Source organism: Tauraco erythrolophus, chromosome 4 (genome assembly GCF_009769465.1).
Source record: "Tauraco erythrolophus isolate bTauEry1 chromosome 4, bTauEry1.pri, whole genome shotgun sequence".
Lineage (NCBI taxonomy): Eukaryota > Metazoa > Chordata > Aves > Musophagiformes > Musophagidae > Tauraco > Tauraco erythrolophus.
This window is the reverse complement of record NC_141468.1, coordinates 3,223,124-3,248,835: the sequence shown is the minus strand read 5'-3', so window position 1 is coordinate 3,248,835 and position 25,712 is coordinate 3,223,124. Positions and strand designations below refer to the sequence as shown.

General features: G+C 47.8%; 1 protein-coding gene across 1 annotated transcript in view; it reads right to left on the bottom strand.

Moving 5' to 3' along the window:
* Positions 1–25,712, bottom strand: part of PLXNA4 (plexin A4) — a 451,603-nt gene that overhangs the window by 99,056 nt on the left and 326,835 nt on the right. The window contains exons 5-8 of the mRNA XM_086611134.1: positions 21,371–21,494; positions 17,859–18,012; positions 14,582–14,681; positions 12,257–12,371 (exon numbers count right to left, since the gene is read on the bottom strand). Of these exons, the coding sequence (XP_086467260.1) occupies positions 12,257–12,371; positions 14,582–14,681; positions 17,859–18,012; positions 21,371–21,494 (493 nt within the window). The remainder of the gene's footprint in view (positions 1–12,256; positions 12,372–14,581; positions 14,682–17,858; positions 18,013–21,370; positions 21,495–25,712) is intronic.

The window sequence follows — 25,712 nt, the reverse complement described above, 5'->3', positions numbered from 1 at the left end:
ACCCTGTCTCTCCTCTCACATATGTGTTATGACCCTCATCACAGCAATACCTGAGCGAATCCCCAGTGAGAGCCATCACAAGAATTCTGCTAAAGAGGGCGATGAAATCTCTCTGAGGCTGTGTGGTCTTAGCCCTGAACTAATTAGTTTGGTTCCTTTATGGTACTTCATACATACATAGTTACGATTTCATGGGGATTTCACCATGCTATTGTCCAGTCAAAGCTGAAGACTGTCCAGAGACTCTGAGTTACCATTCTCTCCTAGGTATGAAGCTTGTAGGGATCCTTCAAAGTCTTGTGATATTGCACAGGCTTTGTCCTAACCTTATTTTGTACAGTTTCACATTCTGTTTATGGCTGGGATCACGTGCCCAAGTCTCACCAAAGGATTTTCCATTTCCCAAAGGAAAATGGGTCTCCTTGGTTTTGAATGGTTGGCATCCTACATGGTAAGAGGTAGAACGTCCCTGAGGGTTTAATACTATGACCCATCCACCTATCAACAGTCTCCACCTTATACTGGTGTCCCTGTTCACCTGTCTTCCCCTGTGCATCTCTTGTCATCCAGAGGAGGGAATCCTTCCTATTTTTCTTTTATACTGGTAACATTGGCTGGATCTCCACTTTCTAGAGAAGGAAACTAGAGCTCATCTATTGCTGACTGCATTGTAGGCAGGTTTGGCAGGATAAACTCAACTCTTGGCAACAAATTCTCACTCTTCCTTTCCCAGAAGAGTAGGAGACATCTCCACTCAGGACCAGACACAGCTGCCACCACCAATTCCTCCACTACTCATCTCAAAGCATCCAGCTCCCCTTTTTTTTCTGCCATCAAAATATATTTCTTTATCCTCAATGTCAGGGTTTTTTTTTTAAGACTTTCAACATCCCTCATTCTTCAACCATCTTTGTGCCTTATCCAAGCCATCTTGTCCGGAAGGAACATGATCACAAAGTGAACTTAAGTGGGGACCATAACTTACTCACTCAAGCCCTTCAGGACCCCATAAGAAATGATATTCAGACTGTTATTTACTCACATATTACGTAAACACAATACATCCTTGTTTGTCTGCTCTGCTGAGATGCAGCGTAGCATTTTCTGTGTTCCCTATGGCTTTCTCACCCTCCCACTCTGTGCTGTAATCAGGTCAAGAGGGCGAGATTCCAGAGACAGGGATTGAATTTATATAAAGATATCTAGACCACAGCATCTGGATGTTCTGTTAGTTAGATTAGAAAACATTAAAACCCAAAATGAATTAGGGAAAGAGAAAGAAAAAGAAGGGGAGGAAGGAGAAAAAAGAGAGGGGAAACAAGCAAGCAAACAAACAAAACCCACTTTTCCTTTTTGTCATTGACTTTAGAGGAATCAGGTTTCACTTGGATAAAAAGCAGGAAAACTGCAGGTTGGCAGATGAGAGGCAGCAGGGACAGCCTGGAATATGTTGCCTGAACTTCTCTCTCACACCTCAGAACGGTCACCCCACATCAGGGCTGGGACAGCACTCCAGCGAAATCAGATGCTTGTTCTGCTGCAAACAGAGGGCTCTGGGCTCCAGGGCTGACAAGCTGGTTCCTTCCATGAATCACTTTTAAACTCTTGCACAACTTCCCAGCCTCAGGATAATCCGGAGAAGGAAGTAGCAAGGAGCTTGGCATTCCCAGTGCAGGAGGGGAAGGGGTGAGTTACAGTCCACGTTGTGTTTACATTATTACATCACTAATTCTTGGCATCATAAAATTATATTTAAAATTTACACGAACAGTGCCGGGGAACGTTATTAGGGTATAAAGTGGAATCAGGTCAACGCTTTGTAGGCAGGATTCCAAGCTCCATAAATTTCTGGATATACTTTCCCTAAATTTACATCGGCACCAGCAGCAATCAAACCAGCTACAAAAAAGCTCACCCGGTCAAAGAATTTTTTAATGCACCATATATTTTATCTGCACTTCCTAAGTTTACAATGTTGTTAGTTTGGTTGATGGCGTGCTTATTTATTGGCAGAGCAAAAGTAATAATACATGAAGAAAACGCTCAGAACTTTAAAGGCAGCTGATGAGGAGAAAGCAAAAGGATTTATAGGAAGTGTAAACATCTGCAGAGACAACAAAGGAATAATTGAGTCCTTGCATTGCTGTCATTTCTGGTGGCCCCTTTCTAGTTAAGAGTCTTCCATGCATCCAGGATCAATACCAGCTCTCTTTTGTCAGATACCACAAGAGATCCTGGTACATGGGAAAAGGTGTTTGCCCTGGATGCTGGTGCTCAGTCTGTAGAAGAGATTTGGCCTCGTTTAAGCTCCATGCACTCTAGCAGCTACATACCTCAACGGTGGCTTGCACAGATTTGTGTACAGATACCACTGCTAGAGGAAGGGAGACCAACAGATCAATAGGAGATCATTAGCTTAGCTACCACAGCCTCTTGGGTCCCTGGCTTCAGTGTTGTGAAGGCTAGAGAGCAATGAGCGATGCTGATGGCCAGAGAGTGGGGACTCGAAAAGCAGAAGCTAAATGAAGACAACTAACCTCCTCTCACATGACTCGCTGCTGAAGCTCGTTGATTGGGAGCAAAGTGACTCCCCCAAGGCCATGCAGGCAGCGCTGGGAAATGACCCAGGTCTGCCGAGAGCTTGACACCAGCCTAGGACTATTCTGCCTCTGAAGTCGGTCCACACATCTCTGCTGATCAACATTAATGATTTTACCCTCCTTTAATTCTTTATTAATAGAGTCATTCTGAGCTGGTCCATTATTTCACAAGGATCAAGGTCAGGCTGGCATAATTATCCAAGCACCACATTTATCCTTTTTAAATAGAGACGCAACGTTCGCTTTTTTTCAGCCCTTTGCTGCTTTGACACGTGCTCAGAGGGAAAAGTAATGATCCAGAGAGCAGGAGCCTTCTGGTCACCGGATGAAGGGAGTGGACTAGTGACAAAAATAGAAGATGATTGTGTCATTAGGTACATCTGCTCAAAGGAGAGGAGCTACTGGAGATGTGCAAGTAGTCTGAGTTCTGGTGTTTCCTGAGTAACTGCTTGGTTTTGAAATTATAAGTAATATGAATGTGTGCATTGAGGAAGGTGGTGTATGTGCAAGAGACAGATTACTCCGTATTTACTTGGACTGAGTCTGTCCTTTGTTAAAAAAAAACCCTGGTTAAGTAAGAGAGCCCTTCAGAATAACACACGTAGTAAAACAGGATTGGGCAAAGCCATGGAAAGCACAGGACAGAGCACAGGCAGCTTATACAGCAGTAATTAATTTCTTCTCTAATTCATACAATATAAATCTGCATCCTTCTGCCTAACCAGCCTTCTGTCTTTCTGTAAGGACTTCAATTTGAACTTCACAGGACCTTTCATGTACATCAAAGCACTGTACACTTATGCATGACATCCCAATAGTCCAATGAGGCTGAAAATTTTCAGCATTGGAATAATACCCCTTACTGCTCATCCACATAGGTACCAATGACACTGATGTGTCATTCCTCAACAAAGCAGGGTTTCCTATACATCTGTGCCAACAAATGAGATTTGCATGTGTAAGGGACATTCTCCAACAAAGGCTCCCTCAGAAGCAACAGCGGGTCTCATGACGACACTCTCACATGAGTATTTCTGGTGTCTAGCAAGGGTTGAGCCCAAACTGTAGCACTTCCTTCCTAAGAGACGACCAAAAGTCTATTTCTCCTCTAAAGTTGCCTATTTTTACAAAGTTAGTAGGAACTTGGCATCTTCGAAAGCACCAGATTTTGTCCCAACCAGGCCAAGAATGACCAATGAGTTCAGAAGTCAACAGAGGTGACAGAGTAACAGATGGACAGGAGGTGCACACACAGGCCACACTGATGCAATCCCGCTTCCTTCAGAAACCAGGACAGAAGCCCAGTCAGTCGTAATAGTTTGGCTTCCACAGTGGGAAGGTCAGGACCAAGATATCATGGCTCTTGTCTCCCTCCCCCTCATTGAGATCTGTGACAGCACGAGATAATGTCCAAGCCAAAGCAAATGGACTCATGCTCAAAGACAAGGCAGGGAAGGAGGGTCTGGGCTCAGCCTCCTGGAGATGCCCCAAGCAGGGCAAGAGACACATTCCAGCCTCACCTCTTATCTGCAGCTTCAACATCCTGAGAATGTTTCTCCTTGGCCAGGTCCCAAACCCTCAGATGTCCCAAATCAGTGAATTCAGCTGATGCTACAATGGAGAAAAGCAAAATCTTCGTGCTTCAGAGCCAGGCCATCATCCTGGACTAAGTCTGAATAGGGAATTGCCTTTCCTCCCTCAAACTTCAGGGTGCCATATAGATTCTAGCAGTCCTAACAGATGTCCAGATAGCTGGAAAATCCTGTAGCCACTGGAGGCATTACAATGCCATTGCAGTGAGCCAGGCTACCAAAACAACATAAGCTCTTCCTGATGTTATTTCAACGGTGCTGTGTTGGCAGGGACAGATGAAAACTATCTTGTTCCATTCTGAGATCACTCTATCCTGTGGGATAAATAATCTTGCATTACAAATATGATCAGCCCAACTGTTACGAGTAACATTTAGCAGGGACACAGTATTGAGTGTCAGATGTTTCTTACATCTCCATTCAAACTAATGTCCCTGATTTGCTCCTAGAAATTACATGAACAGGTCCTTCATTAGTCACTCACATGGTGGCTGGAAGAAGCCAAGCTCTAAGAAAACAAGAGGTGTATTGAGGTAGGATGAACCACTCATAGGAGGCCTTTTTCCATCAGCTGTCCATTCCCATTGTGATTTGGTTGGAGGTCTCAACAAGGAGAGGCGTGATGGAGCTGCCCCGCACCAGGACAGCTTTCCTGCAGGTCCACCACCATAATAATCAGAAATCCTGCTAGAAGTTACTGCAGAAATTGAACAAGTTACCAGCCTTTTCCCCTGCCAGCTGGGTGACTGCAGGGCAGAAAGGCTCAGAAATGACAAAAGGTACCCAAAAATAACAGAAGCAGCCACTTCACACACAGGCTCTCCCTTGCAAATAACAGCAAATTATCTAATTGTTTGTACATGCTCAAAGACTTCTTATGAACACCCCCCACTGCAAGATCACAGCTCCAGGTCCTAAGTACCGTACGAGCACCTATTAACAGAAAGTGCTTACCCAAATCAGAAGATGTGAGAGAAACAGGGACACAGAATGGTGAATATGTCCAAGCCAACTCAGAGCCTGGGATAAAATTCTCACCTGCTGAAATAAAACCCGTGGCCTCAAGCACTACCTGATCCTGTCTCTGAGCAGTATTTTCATGCTCTAACAGGACCCCATGAACAAGGAGAACTCTTTCTGCCTGGCCTCTAATTTCTGTGCTCAATTTTCTCTTATTATTATCTGAAGCATCCCCTCTGAAGGGGACGTATCCACTACACGACACATTTCCATTTCTGGGAAAGGCCTGAAACGATGGATGAGGGATGAAATACCACAGCCTGAAATGCCAGACCACCAGGAGCCTCAAGGCATGGCTGGATCCAAACCATCAGCTATAGCCTCCTCCCAAATTACCCCTGCCTCTCCCTGGCCAGGATGCCGATAAGACTGAACTCCATCACACGTGCTTGGAAGCACTTTGAAGAGCTAAATAGATGATAAACACCAAACCCCCATGCTGCTTAAAAGCAGGTGCCGTGAAATGTATGCATCACTACTCCAGATCCCATCTGCATGGGGTGGCTGCTGCTGCCCGCAGCAGCTGCCTGTCTAAAGCTGCTCCTGATGCCCTCGCCTCTTCTGCCTGTCCCCCCCGCCTGCTCACAGCACTCAAAGGCAGCAGGTTGCCTGCAGTTGCCATAGAAACTACACCTCGCACCCTCCCCTTAATGATAGACAGGTGCCAGGATAAGTGAGTGGATAATCGACAAGCGGGGAAGAATTCGGTGCTCTGGTATTGGCCTGGCTGCAACTGTCATTTGAGTCCCTGGGAAATAAGAGAGACATTAATTTGAGTAAAGATGGGTTTTCTCTCCTCCCCATGCTGACAATTCCAGAAACTGCCTCTCTGGCCAGGTTAAGGGAGGCTGGAAGCAGGAGCGGGAGGAAAACCGAGCTGTTGCCACAGCAACAGCTGAAGACGCATCACCAGAAGGTTTGTCCATGCAAGGGAGTAAGGTATTGACCATGCTCACCTGATGGCCCAGCAGGTCCTCTACTCCCTCCTCAGTGCAGCCACCCAGGCACTTCCACTGGGTTGCATTTCGAGAGGAGGTGAGCACCGTGCCTTCCTTCTGCACCTTGCAAAGAGGGCAAAGCAGGACATTTGGGGGCCCTGAAAACCTGTCTGGTTTTGGAGACCCTTAGAGCGAAGCCTTTTCTGAACCATACTGAGATGCACCAGAAGGATGGAGAAGGGCACTGCTGAGTTTACTACAGACAAAATCCATGAGGAGGAGACACGAGCATTATCACTTAGAACAGAATAGAACAGAAGAGAATAGAAGAGAAGAGAATAGAAGAGAAGAGAATCAAGTATTTTCAGTTGGAAGGGACCTACAATGATCATTTAGTCCTACTGCCTGACCGCTTCAGGGCTGATCAAAAGTCAAAACATGTTATTTAGGGCATTGTCCAAATATCTCTTAGATGGTTACCAGTTCAGGTTGAGCTGTCATTGTCACTCCCTGCCTTCTTTTTTCTCCTCCCTTCTTCTTTGTTCCCCCAAAACCCCATCCCCAAGCAGGACAAGTGGCTGGTCAGAGTGAAATCAGTGCACTCCACTGCAGAGGCTGCTGGGACAGGTCTTTATTGAGCTCAAGGCATGAGCAAGCACAAGGCATGAGCAAGCACTCAGCGAAGCAGCGCTCAGCTCCTCGGCAGCTGCTCACCAGCATGCCGCTCACACGGCTTCCTATCGCTTTTGACAAATTAATATTTGAAGCCGTTGTTTCTTTTATGTGGGCTTTACTGTCATTAGCACGTACAACTCGACATAAAACACTTTGGTGCGAGATCTTTTCTTCTGTTCTCTTTTGAGGCAGCAGATGAAAATCCTTTTAATAAAAAGCTTGTTTGGGGGAGGAAGGAAAACACATGCGCAGGCAAATCGGCTGAGCAGGGAGAGATGAAAACCTCCTTCAAGGTAATTAAACGATTATGTATCTTTTAAACACAGCGGATAACAGATTTGTTATCGAGGCTTGCTTTTGGCTTTTGCCACTTTTTTCCCCCCCCACGAAGCCAAAACCCTTGCAAGGCTCAGAACAAGATAGTGTTCATCTTCGAGAAGAAGGCGGCACAAAAGAAGACTTAATCCTTTATCCCACCAACTCAGGTAGGCTGCCCCAGCTTACCCAGCCTTGTACAGATGTCTGCGGAGCACTGACATGAAAACCATCCCGCTGGATCACAGACAAAGACAGAAAGGACCACGCAATCAGGAGCATCGAGTAATAGATATCAAAAGAGACAGGTGATGTTTCTGCAGCTCCTATCACACTGCAGACACTCAGATCCATTATTTTGTTCCTCCATGCCTCTGTCTTCCTCCATGACTTTCCAGTACCTAAAGGGGGCCTACAGGAAAGCTGGAGAGAGACTTTTTACAAGGGTGTGTAGTGATAGGACAAGGGGCAACAGATTTAAACTGAAAGAGGGCAGATTTAGGTTAGATATAAGAAAGAAATTCTTTACATTGAGGGTGGTGAGGTACTGGAACAGGTTGCCCAGAGAAGTTGTGGCTGCCCCATCCCTGGAAGTGTTCAAGGCCAGGTTGGATGAGGCTTTGGGCAACCTGGTGTAGTGGAGGATTTCCCTGCCCATGGCAGGGGGGTTGGAACTAGATGATCTTTGAGGTCCCTTCCAACCCTAACCATTCTGTGATTCTATGATTCTATGACTTGTTGACTGTCTTGCCCGTTTGCAGAAGAAAATGACTGAGCTCCCTTACTCGGTGATTGCGTCGAGTAAGGGTTGATTGCACAGTGTGTTAGTCGGTGCAATGCTAAGCTCGCACCACAGTTTTTGCTACGGTCAACAACAAACGTCGAAAGCAGAGGCAGGATGGCCAACAAAACCACAGCAACTTGCCCTGCTCCCCTCTATCTTTGAGATTGATTCTCTCCACTTTTGTCACCAGTTATCTTTGTGAAAAAAAAAAACAACAAACCAACAACAAACCACCACCAACAATCCACTCCAGTATTAAAATGTTTTTTTTTCCCTCATTCTTTCCCTTCCTGCCCTCAATAGCAATAATATCAGCCTCCCTTTATACAGTAAGAAGTCACTCAGTATATTTCAAGCGAGTGGACCTGGCTTTCAAAAATCTGCTGTAAAGGGAAATCATACACCCAGGTGAAGTATTTCTGCCACAAATCATCTGGAGACATCATCAACCCTATTTGATTGAGTTCAGTGCCATAATCATAAATACTCTTGCTTTATGACCACGCTGGAGTACTTGCCAGGAGCAAACACAGGCTTTCCCAAGTCTCCCAGACTAGTTGATTCAGCTCTATTATGGGCAGAGCTGATTCACTGAGCACCTGACAAGTGACAGGTAAGAAAATCGTGGCTCCTTGTTGACAGTGAGGGATGTGACTTTTCTGTCCTTTTTCTATTTCTGGTTTAATTTTGCCTGGTGGTGGTAGGACAGCTGCCCTGTTCCAGCTTATGGCTGGCTGATCACAGCTATCCTCCGTGCAATTCTAAGGCACCCCTGGATGGTAGATCATGGACTATACACACAGAAACAGCGTTTTGCCTTCTGGACAGTGTGGGTGATGGCGAAGACCTTTCTGCTGCCCCACTGGATCAGTCTCAAATTCATCCTGTGCTCTGCATTAATCAACAATTCCTACTATGAGGGGAAAAAAAAAAAAGGTAAAAAAAACAGGATCCTCTCAGAGCACATGAAGAAGATCTGAAAGGAACGCAGCTGATCCCATGGGAATTGATAAACTTGTGAGATGTGTTGAGGAAATGAAAGCATTGGATGTACACAAGGGCACAAGTCTCCCTTAAAAGTGCTCCAGGCTGGTCCATGGGTGATGGGTACCAGCCCAGTCAGTCCATTTGCAGCCCAGGCCATCTGGAGAGTGGGAAGCCTCAGCCCACATGATGGCAAGATGCTGTACAGGCAAAGAGAGAAAAAAAAAGAAAATCACCTGGAGGTGGGTGTATCAGCAAAGAGAAGGTAAAGGCCACAGTGCAGGGGAGGGGAGCAGGCTTGGCATGCCAGCAACAATGATTACAGAGGGAGAGAGCTTCTGGCACCAGCCCATATGACAGAGTAACACCGGTATTTGTTTGCTTGGCAAAGAGTCTCTTGGTGCAATCAGACCATACGATCCTGGAAGCTGGCCATGCTCATCTGCTCAGCAGACTCATGGAAGGACTACAAATAGGATGGTCCAAACAGCCCATGTTGGTAGCAAAGTTTCCCACCAGTACCTGCTCAAGACTCATTGATTTAGCAGGTTCTCATGCCTGGATGGTAGTGAACACATCCCATCCTCATCCTCCTGGTGTCCAAGTGCTTGTAGAGGAAAGGATGGAAAGAAGCATTGCAGATGGCAATGAAAGGCTGGTAAAATAGGCCCACTCAAGGTGATGGCATGTTTTGAGCACTACTGAAGATGGCATTGGGAAGGCTGGAAATGAATCTCAGTCCTGTCAGCCTTTTGAGTCATGTTAGGTCATTGGGAACTGGGTGGAAGTCTGGACGGGCAGTGAAGAGCTGGGCTTGGCTTCAAGATACCAAATAGTTTCCATTGTCCAAAGAACCCACTCAATGAATAGGCATGAGTACAGGACAGAAAAAGAAAGAATTAAAGGTGGAAGTTAAAAATAGACAGTAGAAACTTGTGAGAGAGATGAGTCAGTGAGAAGATGGCTTCTCTAGAGAAACACGGCAAATACGTGCAGCATTTGTTCAAAGTGCCATTTGACAAAAATCTTTCTGGCCACGGAGTGAATGTAAATCTGTGTTTGTCACAACACACTCGTGACGCCATCCTTCCCCAGCCTGGGTGTCCTCAAGGGCCACAAACACACAGACGGCAGTGAGAAGGACCCTGAAGCTCCAGGGCATTTCTCACACTGGCAGGCAGAAAGCTACCTCTGAAAGTCTTGGGTTTTGCAAGGCTGTTATCCTTGCAGATATTATCCAGTTGTTCCAGTGCTGAGAAGTGTTTCTTCTGTGCAGCGGACAACAAAACCAGCTCCTGAGCTGAACAGTGGACTGTCAAATGTTGTCTCCCGTGGGAAAGAGGTTTGTGGCCAGAGATGGTCTTGCTGCAGAAGCCAAGAGGCTGCTCAGAGCAGCTCTGCAAGATCAGAGGGGGAGAATTTGAAGCTCAGCAGGAAATCCTCTGTCAAAGGGGACAGAAGAGAGGAAGAGCAATCTGTACCGACAGACAAAGCCCCTCTAGTCTGGAGCTGTCTCCTAGTCTGAAGATTGATACCCTTTGGAAACAAACCCAATGACAGTTGATAAAGCACGATGGAAAAGATGTGCTAAAATGGGCAGATCTGGAGAGGACAATGAGTCCACCATCTCCTCCTTGGTTCTGCAGATCAGGACCTTGGCAGAGATAAGTAAAGACTGAGGGCTGTGCCATCCCCAGTCCCTTCCCTAAGGAATTGGGATGACACAGAGCTTCTCAAGATCTGCTTTCTGATGGGAGCAAGTGCCAGAAATACCAGGGGTGTGATAGGAGTTGAGGGAGGAGGAGATATGATCTGATTTGTAGGCCCTTCATTTTTGGGCAGGGGGCTGGAAGAGAGAAGAGGTGAGAACTGGGAAAGTGAGTCCTGTGCTTGGCACGAGAGACACATCAGAGGAGTCTACCAGAGGAGATAAATGATGGCGGCACTGTACAGCAGGAAACTGAGCCAGAGTGTCCCAGGGAATGCCACCTGAGCAAGAGGTTGAGGTCCCTCCAGTTCCTGAAGTGGAAGGCACAGAGACCTGTGGCCAGCAGGACTGGCCAAACTCTGCCAAGGCTCCGAGAGGCAAAAAGGTCTGTCTGATTGGGATAGCCCACCAGAAGGGCTGAACCCTGGGCTGCCTTCCTGCCCCACTTCACCACCGAGCAGAGGGCACTGAGCCCTCCAGCTCCTCAGCAAGTTTTCCAGTAGGTTCACAGCAAATTCTGAATCCTGGTAGATGCAACACTGGCAGCCTCCCCGCTCATGAATATTTATGGCTTGTCTCAGTGCCACAACAGTTCAGGATGTCTGCTCCAGGACACCTCACCCAGCACATATATGACATCTCAACCAGCACATAACGAAGGGGTGGGGGGGAACAGGGGATGCCATGGGAGTGTGAAGACAGTACACGTGTGTCATTTGGTCCAGTAAACTGGCTTGCCTGGAACATGGGCTGGGGGTAGGTGGGAGAACATGCTGGAGACACCAGACCCAGCAAGCAGCACAGGGATCCATGGGGATTTCATCCTCCAAATGCAACACACATTGCTGGATACTCCGGCAGCTGCCTCTGTGCCAGGTGGTTCAGCAGATATCAGGTCTCTTAACAGGTACTGGTCCCTTGGGCCAGGCAAACAATGAGCCATCTCAGGTCATTTACCAGACAGGCCAGGATGCTTTCAGACCGTTCCTGACCAGGAAGCAATTAAGTGGCTTCCTATTTGTATTCTCCCGAGCTCTGCCTGTCTGCCAGTGCTCATTAGTTACAAAACGAGCCAGACAGCATTTCCACCGCAGCAGCCAGCTCTGTATTAAGCCCCAAGGTCCAGTTCAGCTCAATGACTGGCAACGAGGCATTCCCCGGTCTCGTCTGGAAGCATTTCGATGCTCTGGCCATTAGGCATCAAACCCACAAAGCCACTGAGGTGCTCCAAGCACGACTGAAATCCATTGAAGCTGTGGACATAGCCCTAAATCCTCCCTAGATCCCAGCAGACTGGGGTGTCTGCTTAGAGACCACCTCCTTCTCTCCTGGAGGAGATGCACTCCCAGTGTTATCCATCCGTCCCAGTCCCTCGGTACTGGGAGCTTGCAATGGCTTTTTGAGTTGATGCACTCTTTGTAGAGTATAGGAGGGAGAGGGCAGCTCACTCAAGGTCTGGTGGAGTAGACAAGAGAGGAGTTATCTGCAGAGGGAAAGGTGAGGGTCTCCTGCATGGTGAGCAGAAGAGGAAGAGGTGGAGGTGGAGAAGGCTTCCTGCCTGTTGGTCTGACCCAGGCCAAAAGGCAATATCAGCCCTGAGGAGCCCATGTACACAATGCATGCCCCGTGCCCCTGCCTACCTCGGGCAGCTTGACTCGTCCCTCCTGGAAGGAGCAGGAGCTGGGGTCGTGGGTGCAGACGTGGCGGTACTTGCACCAGTGACACCGGTAAGGGCTCTCCACGCACGACAGACACCTGGAGATGGAGAGAAAGAGCAGTCACTTGGCCAGTCGGGTCCTGTCAGCCAACAGGACAGACCTTGAGGCCAACAGTGTTTCTCTGAGGGAAACAGAGCCCAGCAAACATTGCTTTTGCCATCACTAGCAGAAGGCCACGGGCTTTGCATTGACTCAACAACATCAGGTCTCAGGACAATGAGATATCCTGAGCTGGTTGCTACTGTGATCACAAGTATCTTGTACTAATTAGATAATTTAGATTGCATTAATATCACTGTAACTAGAGTAATAATAAACATTTGTTGTATTTTGGTTGCCCTGTTACAGCTTTTAATCAGACTATCAACAAGTTCTCAGCTTCATACATAAGGAACATTCTTTTTTTTGTCCATAACAAGATCCTGACTTTAACAAAAAATACAAGATATGGGGATGGGTGGAAACTGCTACAGCCTCCAGTGCCCTGGGAGCTGCAAACACATGGGAAGGTGGATGGAGTGGTGCCCATGGAGGACAGTTCCTGTACACCAGCAGTCCCCTCTGGATAATCCTCCCACTTTTCAAGCGTGATACGGGGGCCAAACACAAACCAGGATGCACCAAGGTCAGAAAGCCAAGGACAAAGAAGTGTCCCATAGGCTTATTAGTGTGGATTCTGCCCAGTGTGACGAGGATGCTGCAAGTATCTTAACTCTACTCTTCTTCATCTCAGAAGAGATGTAAAGACAATTGTAGCGGCTGCCAGGGAAGCAGAGGGCATATTAGGAAGTCACCTACTCAGGGTGTAGGAAGCAGTCATTACCTCCATCTTGCCAGATTTTACTCTCCTGTGCCCCATAGACCTTTAGAGTAAGAGCTGCAAACACCTCACCTGGCTGTCACAGCACTGACTTATACATACATCATACTTTTTTTTTTTTTTTTTTTAATTTAATACGATGTTTGCTCACCAGAAACCAAACAGAGCCCTAACAAGCTCTCTGCACAAAACAAGCAGTGGATGGTAGTGACTCCCACTCTCACACTGTTGGAGATCTTCGTGTAGCTGCAAGCTCTGAAGTACCTGGAGGGGACCTGACGGGGAAATTTTCCTGGCCCTTATGTGCTGCTGAGTTTTTAATGGGCAGGAGTGAAAAAATTGCCTCCAGTCGAGCTTGGCTGAGCCCCACGGGCAGACACACCCCCTCTCTCCTGTCTCCATGAAATCTTGCTCAACTCCCATCCACTTTCAGCTCGGGTACAGTGAGCTGTTCTTCAAATTGGTAACAAGTGCTTGCTCTGATACATCAAATTAAAAATGGATAGTGTATTATAGTTTGTCAAGTAAGAAACCAAAACATGCCATAAATATTTAACACCGCCGTCTCTCCTGCTCTCCCCCTTTCCTGCTTTCTGACACTGTTTGTCAAAGCAGCGGGAACACGGAAATAGGATTTGCCTTTCCTTGTGAATTGCTGAGCCGCGGTAATTATCTGCTCTTGGCACTTCTGATGGCTCGGTGGTGGGGACAGAGCCGTTCAGCCTTGCTCAGGGGTGGATCAACCTGCTGGAACAGCATCTTTCTGCAGGAAAGATTTAGACCAGCTCCAGTGGAGCAGCTCCTCAGCAGCCCTGGGTGCCAGCTAGACCCCAGAAGAACGGGGTGCAGGGTAGGAAAGGAGCTCGCAGGATGGAAAAGACGGTCTTGAGGGCATCAGCTGGTGTTCCCTGCTTAGTTCACATCATGCAGGAACCAGCAACTCCTGTCTTTCCAGATCTGAGGGCTCAAAACCATGCTAAGCACCTGGGGAAGACTTCTACTGGCGAGACAGACAACAGAAGAGGGTTGGAGGTGTGCATGTGTGGGCAGGATCCAGTCATTATCAAAAAACTGCTTCATAGCAAGATGAGGAGGCTGCTTGATGAGGTCATGACTGGCTTTCAACTCCCTTCTCTGGCAAACTCCCACTGATGTGATGTTTCTCTGCCTGAGGGACACATGAGGGTGTACCACTCCCCAAGGCGATACTTGCCTGCAAAGAACGCTCATCAGCAGAACAAATGGTCACTGTACTACTCTGGGTCTTCCCAGGAGAGACCCCTCCATGCTGACCATCAACCAAGTGACCCTGTGTCAGGGGTCACACCCTGACCCCTGGTCACCTCCACACCTAACCAGCTTCCCAAGGGATATGTGCCCCAGCCAGGAGTGGAATGGAAAGCAGGTAGCAAAAGAAATGAACATACGAGTTGTGGACGCTGCAGTTGTAGAAGACGAAGCTGGTGCTGGCAAAGGTCATACCCGTTTCCTTGGACTTGAGCTGAAGCTGGACAATGTGATGGTCTCCTGGGGAAAAAAATAGACACGTCAGTGTGTGACTGCTTTGTTAGCCTAGTTAAATCCTGTTGGCCATGCCACCAGTCTGAACCTGGAGCTGTCCCACAGTGCCTTGGCTAGTCTAGCCTCAATAGCTGTAGAAATTGCAATAAAATCCTTCTAGAGCCTGGTTCTCCAACAAGTACATCTCCCCCCTCTTACGGTACTGGTGTGATGGAGTACGTCTTCATCACTGGAAATTATAGTACCTGAGAGCAGAGTCTGGGCTGGATGATGACGACAAGTCTAGACCATACCTCATTAATTTCAAAACTATCGTGACTGAAGTCATCAAGTAAGGTCAAAGAGAGAATGCAGATGTCTGGAATTGGGAGGCCATTAAAACAGAGCACTGTCCTTAAAGTTCTTCCTTGCTGCTGGTTCATTTGATGTCCCCAGAAGGAAGGGACCTGTGGAAGATTTGACTGCTGGACCCAAACATTGGTGGCCTGTGCATACACAGCTCAAAGGACAAACATACTTGCTTTCCTGAGGGGATAAAGAAAAGTCTACTTTCTCCTCACCTTCATTATTTAACATCTCTGAATAGGGCCCAATATCCAGGACAGTGACGCCTGAAGGAGGTCACCTCCAGATCCTGTCCCCAAAGAGAGGTTATACCACGATAAAGCAGGATGGCGGAATGAGCGAGGAGGATAGATACCATGGCAGTGAGGACAGGGTAGAGGCTCCCTACCTACAGCCTGGGAAATGCTAAAGAACAGGGAGATTCCCACATGAAGAGTTCCTCCAAGTTCACTCACCCCATTCACCCCAAGGTCCGTTCATCCAAGCCTTTGGCTGCAAAGAACCCAGCTCAGCGTGAGGGACACCCACAAGCCATTGCACCTCCAGAAGGACTAACCCATTTCCATGGTCCATAGCAGACCACTCCACGGCAAGGCCTGCACCTCAGCTCCTACACACCATCTCCTCATTCCCTTTCCCACCGCTTCCATGCTGGGTGGTCAACTGTTACCTCTTCCAACAATGCCAAAAGCCCTATTCAGAGCCCATCAGCTGTGGGTAATGAGTGGGTGCAGTAATTGCAATAATTTGGTGGGGAAGGGACCCATCTTTAATTCAAGACTTCAACCTGGCTGGCCTTTTCACCTCTATTATTTCTCTCCTCACCTAAAAGACTCATTAATCAATCAGGCCAAAGCAAACTTGACAATCCGTGGCAGTGCGCGCCCGTGTGCCCGCTCACCTGCCTGCGGGCACACACGCACACAGACCCCACACACTCCACTAAACACGTTTTGCTGCCAGTGCTCGACTCTGCTGCCCATCTGCTGCCGCCGGCTTTGACAGCTCTGTTAACTGCTCCGTATTTAACGACTTTGCCGGCGTCTTGCATGTATTTTAAAACAGGACGCGAGGATTGGATGGCTCCAGGGATCAGATGTGCTACAGAGCCACAGATCCTTTGGTTCAAATCCAGCTTCTGGCACTATGCGTGGAGGGCTTGGTCTTTGCAGAGGTGCAGAGCAGCAGCTGCTGAAGTTGATACAAGGCGCAGGTGCCCAGCGTCTCTGGAAACCATGCTTCATGGAAATGCCTCTCTTCTTGTCCTGCCTCCAGCTTCCACTGCAGTTTTTGTTTGCTGGTTGATTATAGCCTGGTCTGGGACAGATTCATAGAATCATAGAATGGTTTGAGTTGGAAGGAACCTTAAAGATCATGTAGTTCCAACCCCCCTGCCATGGGCAGGGAAACCCTCCACTACACCAGGTTCTCAAAGCCCCATCCAACCTGGCCTTGAACACTTCCAGGGATGAGGCATCTACAACTTCTCTGGGCAACCTGTGCCAGTGCCTCATCACCCTCAATGTAAAAAATTTCTTCCTTATATCTAATCGAAATCTCCCCTCTTTCAGTTTAAATCCATCGCCCCTTGTCCTGTCACTCCATGCCCTTGTAAAAAGTCCCTCTCCAGCTTTCTTGTAGGCCCTTTAAGTACTGGAAGGCTGCTAGAAGATCACCTCAGAGCCTTCTCTTCTTCAGGCTGAACAGCCCCAACTTTCTCAGCCTGTCTTCACAGGAAACGTGCTCCAGCCCTCGGATCATCTTTGTGACCCTCCTTTGGACTCGCTCCACGTCCATATCAAGGAAACAGTTTCTGGCACCTATCTTGGTAGGCAAACACGACTGATAACTTGGTGGGACCTGAAAACGGTGACAGCCCTTTGGGGTTTGTTTCGGGGCTGCAACGGAGAGCAGGTGTGGCTGCGAGCAGCTTGGTGAGAGAAGGGAGGAGATGACAGGGACAGTTCGTGTCACTTCATCTTCTGTGGCCTGAAGATTCCCAGAGACAAACTTTACAGTAAAATTTCACAAGAAGCCAAGGACAAAAATGGCAGGGTCCTCTCTGTGCCTCTTGGGGTGATCAGCAGGCTCTATCTTCTCATATTAAGTCCCTGCAAAGAGCCGCAGGTGCTCTTGAAAGTACCTGGAAAAGTTGTTAGAAAAGGGAAACAAAAAAAGGCAGGAAGTTGTGGGTGGGGGGACCATCCTCGGAGACAAGGTATTTTTCTGTGCTGGATCGCTTTGGGAGAGGGAGCTAGTAACAAACCTGGAACAGCTGAAGGCAGTAAAGACCAGGAGCAGAGACAAGGAATTGAGCACACAGACCTAAATCTGGGAGGACTAGGATGACATTAATGATGAGATGGTTTGGGTCTGCAGGACTTTCTGGCTGCTGCAGGGGATGGGATGTGTTGAGAGCATCTACAGCCCCATTCCCTGGGTTGCATGACACCAGCCTGGGCAAAAAGGGAGCGAATATCCCACATCCATCTGATGCCTTTGATAGATATATGCAACTGCCACTCGGTGGCAGTCTGAAAACACGTACTGTCACACGTATAAGCACCTTAACGTAGGTACCACTATTGCAGCACGCTTGCACGCGTGTGCACACATACACACACACATTCAGACAGCTCATGGTACGATGTGCTGCTGTGCAGCTCCACCAGCAAGCACCAGCACAGTGTCCCACCTACTTCCTGTGCTTTGCGTACTCTCTTCTCAGGCTCCCATGAGCCCAACACTACTTTGGGAGAAAGCAGGAGAGACACAGGGGTGTGGGGCGAGGCAAGGGAGGGAGAAGTGGTACAGATGAAGGACCTGTGGGATACCCACCGTTCTCTGTGATGATCTGGGGCACCTCTTTGGCAGCTGGCGAGATGCATTGGATCTGACTGCCCACCACCAAGCCATCCATCTCCGAAAGGTCCTCGAAGGTGCAATTGACTCCTGCTGACAGCTCGGGGACATTGTAGGTCTCCAAGACTAGCTGCAAGCAAAGATGGAGGGTGGGAAGAAGAGATAGAAAAAAAAAAAAGAGAAGAGAGAATACTAAGCCAAACTACAGAGCTGGGCCAGCAGGAGAGAATTACACTGGAGAGGTTGGACAAAGAGCCTCTTGCTAGAGAGAGCATCCTCCTTCAACAGAAAGCAGCGACTCAGGAGAGGGATGTGTGTGCGGAGGGGGAAAGGGATGAGATGCCGATGCCGACACAAGTGGTAGGTGGCTATGCAGGGACAACTGCACTGCATCCCAGTGCTGGCTGGGTCAGTGGAGAGGGGGAAGTGCTCACTATCTGTCATGCAAGTGTAAGGTTAGGCAGGGAGTCTTTGGAGCCAGCTGTGAGGACCAGGGCTTTGGTGGCCCCAAGGCACGCGGTTTCTGAGGAAGGTGACTACTACTCACAAGAGGCACTCTGCAGACTACAGAGAAACTGTAGCGCTCCAGTCTAACTCTCTACGGCCTGCTCTCCTAGCATCAGCAGATGGGGAGCGCTCTGTCACCAAGGTCCTGTGTAAGGAGAGTCTAGTTACAGCCTTCAGTCCACCACAAAAAAAAAACCACTCCTAGAGGCACAGCAAACCTCTCCTGCCCATCCCACCAAAGAAGCAATTGGCCCTGGGAACATACTGTATTGGGCTGCCATATGTAAAAAAAGCTGTGAAGGAGAAATTGCCCATGTGTTTAGGGTTCACAACACTCACTGGCATTGCTATCTCATTGCCCATGGTCATGAAGAAAAGGAATCCCATGGCTGCTTTCCACTTTGTTTTTTCTCTGGAGAAGGACCCTCGTGCTGCTAACTTCCCAGACCAGCTAAGGTCCTGCACCACTACTTTCCATCACTGAGGATCCTGCCCAACCCACTAGAGCATGTCTGAACACAGAGAGGCATCCCAGGGTACTTCTAGCACCTGCTGATGACCTACTAGTTAGTATAAATGACGAAGTTTTGTGACCAGCAGCTAGTGCCAACCACCTAATGCAGGCACAAATGCAGATGCTCTCCACACCTTCCTCCTCTGTGAGCTAGCTGAGGCCCCATCTGAGGTGACAGTCAATGAAAGGAGACAAAAATGCATGCTGTAGTGTTGTTTCTACCAGTATAAAGAACAGAGGAGGTCAGTCCTGATGACAAAGCAGGAGAGGACAATAACATAACATAATGTTTACTGCTGCCCACACTGTGTTTTCTGCACTTAGAGAAGGCTTGGAGCTATTTCTTCACACTAAGCACCATCAGGGAGAAAGGCTGAGCAGATAGACCTTAGCCCTGTCTGACATAAAGATTTTGTCAGAGTACGTTCATTCTCGGGCAATGACAATGGCATTGGGAAAGACAATTTTTTTTTTTGTCTTGGATGGGAATAGGAAAAAGCTTTGGTTATTTGGATGGATTTGGCACTTAGGCTAAATCCATTCTCCCTGCTGATTAATACATTGCTAGCAATGGAGAAGGGAAAACTATTCTGCTTAACAAATATTTCTCTTGGAGCATGGGCAAAGCAGAATGAAGGTGTGCCATGCAGAAGATGCCACCAATGGACAGACCAGTAGGGCTTGGTAACAAACATCATGAGTCAGTGCACACTCTGAACAGATAAGAAGTCCTGTATCCCACGTGCCTGCTCTGGAGCTGCTGCGATGAGGGAAGAACAGAGTCTTCCCCCAGCAAGTATCTCTTCTCAGAGGTCCCAGAGTAGCAGCCCTGGCTTGAAACAGACTCATATATAATTTTCAAGCCCCTGTTAGCACCTAAAGTCTAAAATAATACTGTCTGGCCACACAGAAATCTTCTCTGCCTTTGTGGGCAAGAACTCAATATCACTAACCCTTTGCCAGAACCCAAGTGAGATGCAGTAAGGCCACCACCAGCTACTGGTTTGTAGGTACTCCCCTCCTGATTTGCCAAGAGACTATCTGTGGTGACTGTGGATGAGCTGGGACACCAGTATGTCGGGAACTGGGCTGGACTTCCATGGAAATGTTCATGCAGATTGTTGGGCAACAGACAGACAATGGTAGCTTCTGATCCCAGCAGCTCTGGGTTGATTTGCCCTGCCAGAGTAACCTGGAGGTAAAGGTCTTTTATTCTGTTATCAATTTCAATCACCCTGAGCCAGCTAGTCCCCCAGGATTTATTCCAACATGACAGAATTCAATGACTACTGAGGAAATAAGAAAAAGAAACCTTGAACTCCCAGAAGAACAAAGGACTCAAGTTGCCTCAGATCAGTTTTGTTTGAAGCCTAGGAAAGTAAAGTCACAGTAAAGTTAAGAGGCTGAAACAAAGCAGCAATGGTTGGACATGCAGGCTTTGAAAGGCTGATTTCATTATCACTGAAGAAACCCTAGCACTCCAAAACCTGTCACCTGGAAGACACCTGACAGCTGTACCTTGAGCAACACCATTTGGACCTTTCAGGGTGTGGGGCTAGTGAACAATTCATCCAGAGATTGAGCTTTCAAGGCTTGGGTTATAAACCCAATTCCAGCCCAAACTAGTAGCCAAAAGGACAGTGCCATAATAGCCTGAATGAAATAGGTCTCTGCCTCCTTCTCGGAGGGTGTTGGGATCTTACCACACAAGATACTGCTGTCATGAGTCAGGAGAGAAACCACAAACTGGTTAGATATTCTACAGAGATTTCTTGCCTCAAGTCCAGAAAATGATCAGGATCATCTACTGCTCCACCAGCATTCACTGTCTGGCTTTGTTGGCTGCTGACTTGAGTAGCTTGAGGCCATAAAGGCTAAACTTTGTGCCAAGGAAGGTCACAAGACAACATGAACCTTGGCAGCCTTAGGTTCCTCTGCACAGCATCCTGCCTCTCTGCTCTGCATGCTCAGTGCTGGAGCTGCAGCAGGGTGGAGTTCTCAGTGGCTTAAGAAAGACACGCTTCCATTCAAGATGATGGCAAATTGGAGGGATACACGGTATCTCTCACTTGTCCTTATTCTAGAAAGTAATTTCATTATTTCATGATGATGTCCATTGCCTGAAGACCATGCCCAGCCATACACAACATCCTCTCCCAAAGAAGTAAACAACGACGCTGTACGCACGCAACACTTGCAGGGCACAAAGTCCCTTCAGACCTGCCCTCAGCTCCTCACAACAAACAGGGAAACCTCTTCCAAGCTTCTAGATGGGGAATAACCGAAGCTAAAATATCCTCCCATGGAGAACCTTTCTCTGTGCCAGGAAAGTTGCTGGACTTTGGAGAACCTCATGCATGGAGCCGTCAGTCCTTCCTACTCATGCTGAACCCAGGTTGCACATACCTGAGACTCAAACTGCATTGGCAGATTAAACCCGAGGGGGACAAGGATTAACATTCCTCACCAATACGTTGTACTGGGAAACGGAGATGTTGTTGGGATGCACGGTAAGCCGGACGCACTGCTTCATTTCCGAGGCAAATCTCCGAGGCTCGCTGGAGCGTTCACATCGCTCCTTCCTTGTGCACCTGAGCAAACGGGAACAGAAAAGAACAGAGTTAACACAAAGTCAGACTGGGAGGGTGAGGACAACCCTGGGACATGGAAGAAGCAATCATTCTGGAAAGTCATCAGTGTACCCTTTGAGACCACTGTAGCTGTAAAACCACACTCATGCCCTGGAGCACTCTGACTCCATTCCTGGATGTGTTCAAGACCAGGTTGGATGAGGCTTTGAGCAACCTGGTGTAGTGGAAAGTGTCCCTGCCCACGACAGGAGGGTTGGATTTAAGGTCCCTTCCACTCTAAACCATTCTATGATTTATGACTCCAGTGCTAGAAGCCATGGGATTGCTCAGCAGGCTGGTGAGTTGCAAGGACACCGTGAAAGCAGGAAGGGTGATGGGTGAAAGCCCCATTCCTTGGGTAGAAGGCACAGCTCTAGAGATGCTCTGTCTCTTTACCCACACAGCTGGCACAGCCTAATCTTCCCCTGGGAAAACCCGCAGCCCTGAAAACCGTCCTGTCCAAGGGCAGTGGGACATCTTAGGCAAGGATGTCCTTTTAGAGCAGCTTTACATAGCCCCACACTCATTGGCCCTGCTGAGGAGACTGCAAATCTGTGGTACTTCTGGGCTGCTAGTACCTCTCTGCTGGGAAGGGACAGCCCTTTAATCCTTTGCCCAGCAGCTGCTAAGTAGTCCCAGGCAAGTTGAGGACTTTTTGGCACCTGGTTTGAAAGTGCCTGACTAGAGGTGCTCAGGGTTGACTCTTAAAAATTCAGGTGCTTCCAATTAGTGAGGGTTCGGTGAAATTGTTGGGTGCACGGCACCTGGGCTGCACAAGCCTACAAAGCTTACACCGTGCACCGATTGCTGCCAGTGTTTTCAGCGCTGTCACCGGCTCTTGTCTCGTCTGTCCGCTGTCAATACAAGCCAGCAACGTGAATCGGTAGCGGTGCGCTCTGTTTCAATCCAGATTTGCATTTGCTTAGCATAAAACACATCTGTATTTTACTCCACGTGTGCTGCCGAGGCCGTCGCTTCAAGGAAGATGTCTGCCTAGAAATCCACAGGGTTAATACAAAAGGACAGCTCCAACTGCATGCCAATTACCTTTTGCCATTAAGCTAATGTTATGGACTTGCACAGGGTGTCTTCGATGGATTTTGTTATTAGCAGTGCTATTACCCCCCATTAAAATCAGCTGTAAAGACTAAGTGCAGATGTTAAATTATTCACCCGCTCCCAGACTTGACTTCGGAGTCTTAGTGGTGAGAGCACACAGGGGTTGCTGGAGGGTCAGCTCCAAGATCACCCCTCAGTGTCTTTGCTTTGTGGAGCAGAGATTGTGCCTACCTGCCTGGGGATTTGCAGACAGGGATCTAAGGCAACGCGTGAAAAAGCAACCCAATATATGGCTGAACCCAAATATGACAAAGCTTGGGGTCTGGCCTAAAACTTTAGGGCTTGGCTTCTCTCTAGTGGCTTACACTACATAAAATGAGCACCTCAATTCCAAACTCAAATTACTCCATCTTTCTGGTAGAGGAAAGTTTTGTCTTTCCAGTGGCAGTAATAATAAAGACAGATCTCTGCCATTCTCAGCACACTCTCGATTCACTTTGCAGGTCTGAGAGCAAGAGCAGCACTGCAGCTCCCACTCTGTTCCGTAGGAGTCTTCATCCCATGAAGTCTCCTTTAGAGCTGCTGCTTGCTGGATCAGGAATTTTAAACGTGCAGTCTCCAGAGGGCTGGCCCATTAACTACTCCCAAAACTGTAAGTCTCCTCTCGCGGAACAAAAACCACGGCAAAATGCTGACCCGATATTTTTGTAAGCACTTCTATAAAACAAATAGACACGGCGATCCCATCAAAGATCGGCCGGGCGTGGGAACTCCTCTCCTGAGAATAGCTTGGAAGGAAACCCTTTTGTGCCCAGTGTTAAAACACAAGCATCTGAATTCTTCAAGACATCCTGCCACCTCCCATTTATTTCCCCCAGCCGCAGCATGACAGAAATATCTGGATTTTCTAAAATTAAATGGGCAGATACCCAGGCTCAAGTGTAACACCACGGTAGGTCACAAACACATCCAGCACAGGAGGACAACACATGGGTACAGGTTAAGCATCTAGGAATGAGGTTTGTATTTCCAGCCCCACCACTGAGCTGGAATATAATAATCAGCATCTTGTCTTGCTGTTTACTGGTCATACACATTTAAGACACGTAACTCTTCAGATCAAGAACTCACTCTGATGTGTCTTGCAGCCCAGATATCTTTTGTAAGGTGTGTTGCCGTTCAAATAATGAAACAATGAAAAACTTCAATCAAATTAAGCCTGGTTTTAATATAATGTCAAGGTTGGAGTGTCAGGCTCTCAGGAATTAGGTACTGTCAGACTGAAAGTAGCTTCTGTCCTCCTAAATCTGCTCCCTGCACTGACACACTGCGAGCCAGACTTTAATTACAGGATCACACATTATTGTTCCTTTTTTCCACGGGTGACCTCAGTTCTGCCACTTCCTAATTTTTGATTTTGACTGTCTGACTTTTTCGATGCAATTTCTCAATTTAAAACAAAGATAGGGGGGAAAAACCCCAAAACATCCAACTGCGTCTGGTGCTTGAGTCTGATGATGAGGGAGCTCTGCCAAGTTGAATCAAACCAAGCTGATATCTGGGTCACCAGTGGCGTTCAGGCTCTTGAGTCAACATCACAGACCCCTTCCTTGAGCCAGCAGCACAATTTATCCCAGAAAACTGATCCCAGCTTCTGCATAAATAAAGACTAAAGGGATGAAGTCACTCACTAGTGGGTTTTGCAGGTTTGTCCATGCAGAAAGGAGTGAGGGGGTTCTGCTCCAAACCCTTTTGGTTTCACCCATCTCCTCTTCCTTGACCACTTTATCTATCCCAAGCTGGAGCACGTGGAGCATCCTGTGGGTTTACACACCACGCTCTCCCCAGTGTCTGCCCAGAATCTGCAACTGATGTTCTTCAGAAGGAAAACATGGTGGGCTTTCGGAGGAGCAGAAAAAGGTACAAGCCTGTCATAAAGTAACCTCCTCCCTCCAGTCTTCCTCTGCACTGCCAAAAAGATCCTGCTCTTCCTCAAGAGAGGGGAGGAAACAGCAGAGAAAATTGTTTCAGTGTGTGCAGAGCAAAGTTTTGCCCTCTAGCATCAACCTCTCAAGTCCCTGAGTGGTGTTGGCTGAAAAGAAGAAGCAAACATGGCAAAGCACCTGGCTTTGGTGCCCAGAGGGGATGTTGCAGCCTAAAAAGTAACTTCAGCAAATTATAAATGAAGGTGAATGGGACTTTTAATAAATAAGTACTTCCAGACACAAGTGCCTGCCTTGGAGAGTGGTCACCTGGAAGGCAGCTGCCTGCACACGGCAGCTGGACTGTGAAAGGGATAACGAAATATCCCAACCCCAACTCATCATTTCTGTTGTCTCCGTTGGGAGTCGGTGTGTACTTTGGGCCCTGGGAGATGGCTGTGACTCTGCCACGCTCTCATCTGGTGCATCTATTATGGCTTAAGCCGAAAAAAAGCACCTTGGACTTCCAATAGCTGTTGTGTGTGAATAAAATACCAGTAACTCCAACATGCTGGGTCTGTCAATACGCCGAGATCACTTTCTACTGCCGTCTGACCTAATTCAGTTCTATTCATGCCGTAATTAGCCGGTGCGTAACTCCCACCCAGTGGCATCACGTTACACTCAAGACACCTAAAAGAGCATATTCCACTCTGGAACTTATTTGCATAAGATTATGGTGTAGACACGGCAGGCGCTTCTCCGTACGTCTTAATAACACCTGCGATTTCATTATCAGCTGCATCTTTAACAATTGCAAGTGTCCTGCTTCTGTCCAAACCATTAGTACAAACACTAAGAAACTGGTCCTACCGGTGAACCATGAGGGATGTTATTTCCTCCTCATCTCCCATTAAGAATAAATACCGCGAACGCAAACCCTCTGTTCACCATCCACTAACCAATTATTTTAATAATGTTAAATTAATACTTTGCGCTTCTATAGCATCTCTCATCTGAGGATCTCAAAGGGCTTTGCCTGGAGCTAATTAAACTTCACAGCAGAACCTGTGAGGTTGAAAAATTACCGTACAGAGACAGGAAAGTGAGGCATAGACACATGCGTGTCACAGAGCAGAGCAAAGCGCAGGTCTCCTGAGGATGAGATGAAGGCCCTGGTTTGGGACCCAAAAGATCA